The 3,988-nt window shown below is 42.3% G+C and overlaps 1 protein-coding gene across 7 annotated transcripts in view; it reads right to left on the bottom strand.

Moving 5' to 3' along the window:
* Nucleotides 1-1,532: 1,532 nt before the first annotated feature.
* Nucleotides 1,533-3,988, bottom strand: part of ELF1 (E74 like ETS transcription factor 1) — a 92,245-nt gene continuing 89,789 nt past the window's right edge. For all 7 annotated transcript variants that reach the window (XM_055703330.1, XM_055703331.1, XM_055703333.1 and 4 more), the window contains one exon: nucleotides 1,533-3,210. In XM_055703330.1, the coding sequence (XP_055559305.1) occupies nucleotides 2,595-3,210 (616 nt within the window). In that variant the 3' untranslated portion in view covers nucleotides 1,533-2,594. The remainder of the gene's footprint in view (nucleotides 3,211-3,988) is intronic.

Below are 3,988 nucleotides of genomic sequence, written 5' to 3'. Positions count from 1 at the left end.
CCCTGGCTACCGCGGCGGGCGCGCCACCTCCTCTACCATAGAGCTGGAGGACCGGCGGCCGCAGAGCGGCCCGTAGGCCCTTGCCGACCGCCTCTTCCGGCCGCGCCGCCGCCGAGGGGGAAGTGGCGCCGTGCCGGTGCGGGGGCTTCCCGCGCGGGCACGGGGAGGGGCGGGGAGCGTGCTCCAGCACCGCATGCGGGGCCTCGCTTCGTGATTTACTCCAGATTCCCGCTTTGTCGTACTAAGCTAAGCTGGCCCTTGGATACACCCGGCTGGTAGGCTGGAGCCCACGGGACGAGAGCGGTTTTCATTTCCTGTTCATTACACGACAGTCCGCTGCTGGGGACGCGTCAGTGTCTGCTGGACCATTTCTCCAGTTCTCCAGCTGACAGATCATTGTCCCTTTGTAACAGCCGCACCTAGGGCAAGAAGTTTTGTTGGTGAAGTTGTAACCATACGGTGCGATTATTTTTTTTTCATGTTTCCAGTAAATTTGCAAAACAACTTCCCCGCGTTTAAAAACTTCATCAGTCAAGCATTCTCACTTCAGGTTTCCTAGCATTATGAAGCGCTTGTACTACAGGAAAAAGCCCCTATTTTATAGTCTGATTAAAAAAACCTAGCCTCCCTCTCCAGTGCTTTTGTCAGTCTGAAATAGCCCTCCGGATGGTAACTGTATCACTTGTGCTTCTGTAACGCTTCCCCGCGTTCCTAGCGATCCCGGCAGCACTCCCCAGCTGTGGAGAGCGCTGCCAGATAAAACCAGCAGGCGGCTGGCAGCAGTCGCTCCGGTTTGAGTATGGCCAGCCTTCCTGGCAGCGGGGCGAGGTGTGTTGGATTTGCAGGTGGAAGCCTGACCACAGGGGAGTCAGAGGGAAGAAACACTGAATTTACCAGGGCAGTTGTGGCAGAGTCCGATACAGTTTGCAGAGTTACTTTATTCAACTGTACCAAGCTGCCTCCGACACAGTTCTGCTCCCATTAGTTTTTCTAGTACTCATATGCTTATCTTTGGAGTGAAACTTAATCTTATAAACCAATCAATAAAACTTCTACATGAATTCGATCAAAGAAAGTCCTATTTCCTTTAATTTTACATTCTGCTGATCTTACCTGGCATCGTATTTATAATCCACCTTCTGCTGAAACACTGCAATATGTGAGGTTTTGAAGCACTGTGTTATACAAGCTCCCTTTGCGATGAAAGGCACCACAGAATTATGTTCAAAGTTTTGGGTTGTTTGTAACATACTGGGAAGTGACAGAAAAGAAGTTTAAGTCCAGTTCTTGGTTTAGCTCAGCTTTCATTTGAGCTGCAAAAACATACAGTACTGCTGTTTCAAAGGATACCCACAGCATGTTGGTTGCGTTCAACAAGTCTGTTCAGAAGCAGTATGTGAATTGCTCATGTCCCACCACAGACTCACACTGATTATTCATATTGTCCTGTTTCTCACTGTATTTTGGTTGCCTATGTCTATCATCAAAACATTATAGTAATATAAAAACACTTCAGAGTAAATACAGGAAGATGTTTTTCCACTTGATTTATTTTCATAAGAAACCAATTAAAAATACAAAAGGCAAGGACCCAAGGTTCAGAGGGCTCCATCATTTAAAAATTTGTCTTTAAATACAAATTCACTCTGTAATATGAATACATATAACATTAGACCTCTAAACATAATGATCTTATTTGCATCTATCAAAAATTTGTATGGAAACAAATTAGCTGAAAAAACTTCCCTGTGACATTGAATGTACATTATTTACAATCAAAAAAAGAACTCTTAGCAGTATTGATCTCCAAATACCTGCATAAATTGTATGTATTTTATTTCCCTCCCCCCTTAAAAATAATCTGAAGTAGAAAGCAAGATTGTTAAGCTTCATAGTTGCAAAATGGCATGAAACATTTGCACCTGTAGTGATGCCATTAACTTTTGTAATTAAATATATCTGATGTTTTCATATAAAATACAGACATGGCATTGTCCATTACTGGAATAAATGTTGCATGTACTCTCAACAGGAGTGTATATTCAATTTCGCACACACAAGAGCTTGTGCTGCAAAAAATGCAAGAGGATACCTGGTTATCAAAGTCTAAAACTGGTGTAATTCACCAGTATGAAACATACTTGATCATAAAAATTCATACACATGGAATGAAAATGTCCCACTAAAAGTAACTGTTGCTTCAAAAGTTAAGTGATACACGCACGGATTAAACAGAAAAGGTTATAATAATGTTACTGCAATGTAAATCGGCAACAAACTGAAAACGTACAGTAAGAAATAAGTTTGAAACTTTGGCCAGCAACCTCATAGGAAAGTCTTCATAGCGTAAAAAGCATGTTCCTTCATGCCTTATTTTGAAACATGAGTAATATATAATTTTATTTATATGGTAACATTCAGCAATTAACAGAAAATCAAAATCCATTCTAAAGCATGAATTCTAACAATTAACTGCAAAAATTAAGTAGCTTTGCAACATCTTGCTTCAGAATCAAATCAAATATACATAACTAAAAAGGTCCCATCACATTTATGAAAATAATCATCCACAGGGTCTTTTTTTAAAAAATTTATTAATATGAATTGGCTTCCAATGGCTCATTTTCTTGCTTCACTTGCACGTTAGATGGGAAACCATTCGAACTAGACACTACCATCACAAACGGTTGCTGCTGGAATCTCTGCTCTGACTGCTCAGTATCATCTAATTTGTCACTGTCATCTTCTTTTACCACTCCTTGTATGCCAATCTGTTTTGTTTCTGGTGCTTTAATAACTGAAGTGATCACTGTGCCTGATGGATGAGCTACCACCTGCGAGCTGCTTGGTGAAAACGTTACCACGGGGCTAGTGGCACTGAAGGATGGAGATGAAGCCATGTTGGCTGTTCCATTGCAAATTGTCTGCACGCTGCTGGTGAGCACCTGCTGAACTTGCGCTGGGCTCAGCACAATTGAGGAAGGAGGCGAGACTGGCTTCTGAGACTGCAGCACGACATTTTCTTTTAGAACCGTCATGGGTTGTGAAGTAGGAATGGCTTGTAAAATGAATTTTTGGGGCGTTGTTGCTGAGGCTGGATCTGTGCTGGCTATCACTGTAGTAAGAGGCACTGTCTGGAGCGTTACAGTATGCAGCTGTTGATTGCCAGGAGAAACAACCACTGGAACTTGAGTTGGAGTCTGTAAAGTCCTATTAAGATTAGAAAAGATTCTAGGGTCAGAACACTGCCGCTCTGAGTTTTGAAAAATAATTAGATTTACTATTGAAAAAAGCACTTGGCATCAGAAACATTTAATCTACCCAGCTGTTCCAGAAGAGGTAGCAGTCACTCTCCTAATAAAATGAGAGCTGGACCTGACCCCTGAATTCAGCAACACAGTTCCCAAAGTAAAGGTACCCTGCATAAACAACACTGCCATCATCATAGTGAACAGCCTGCTTTTAAGATGTTCAGTAGCTCATCAGAAAACCTGGGAATTGCATCTAAGATCTCCTTCTTAAGCATCAACCGACATCACGAGCATGACCCACACTACACATCTGCCATCAGTCTCATGAGGTACCCTAAGTGATTCCTAAGTAACATGCCTAAATAATTCCTAAGTCAGGCCTCAGTTCTCCTGACACCTCTCTATATTATTTACCTATATGCAAAAGTATCTGCACTGTGAGTCCGGTTGGGATCTTTTCAGACTCCCAGGACACACAGTTCTTTGCCAGGCTTGTACACTCCTTCTGGTAAAGCAACCGAACAGAATTTGTTCCCAAAACATCAGTTTAAATTAGGAATGATTTTATCGTTGCAGGCTCGCAGACTTGGATACCACATTACTTTCTACATATGTACAGCTGAGAGGGCAGAGTTAGAGGATTAACAGCCATATTAGCGAAGTACACTACTACTACAATGGACAATGTGGACTTAGAGATGTGGCTGAAATGCATATGCTCCAGTCATGCAAATAAA

This window comes from Falco cherrug, chromosome 2 (genome assembly GCF_023634085.1).
Source record: "Falco cherrug isolate bFalChe1 chromosome 2, bFalChe1.pri, whole genome shotgun sequence".
Lineage (NCBI taxonomy): Eukaryota > Metazoa > Chordata > Aves > Falconiformes > Falconidae > Falco > Falco cherrug.
This window is presented reverse-complemented; position numbering and strand designations above follow the sequence as displayed.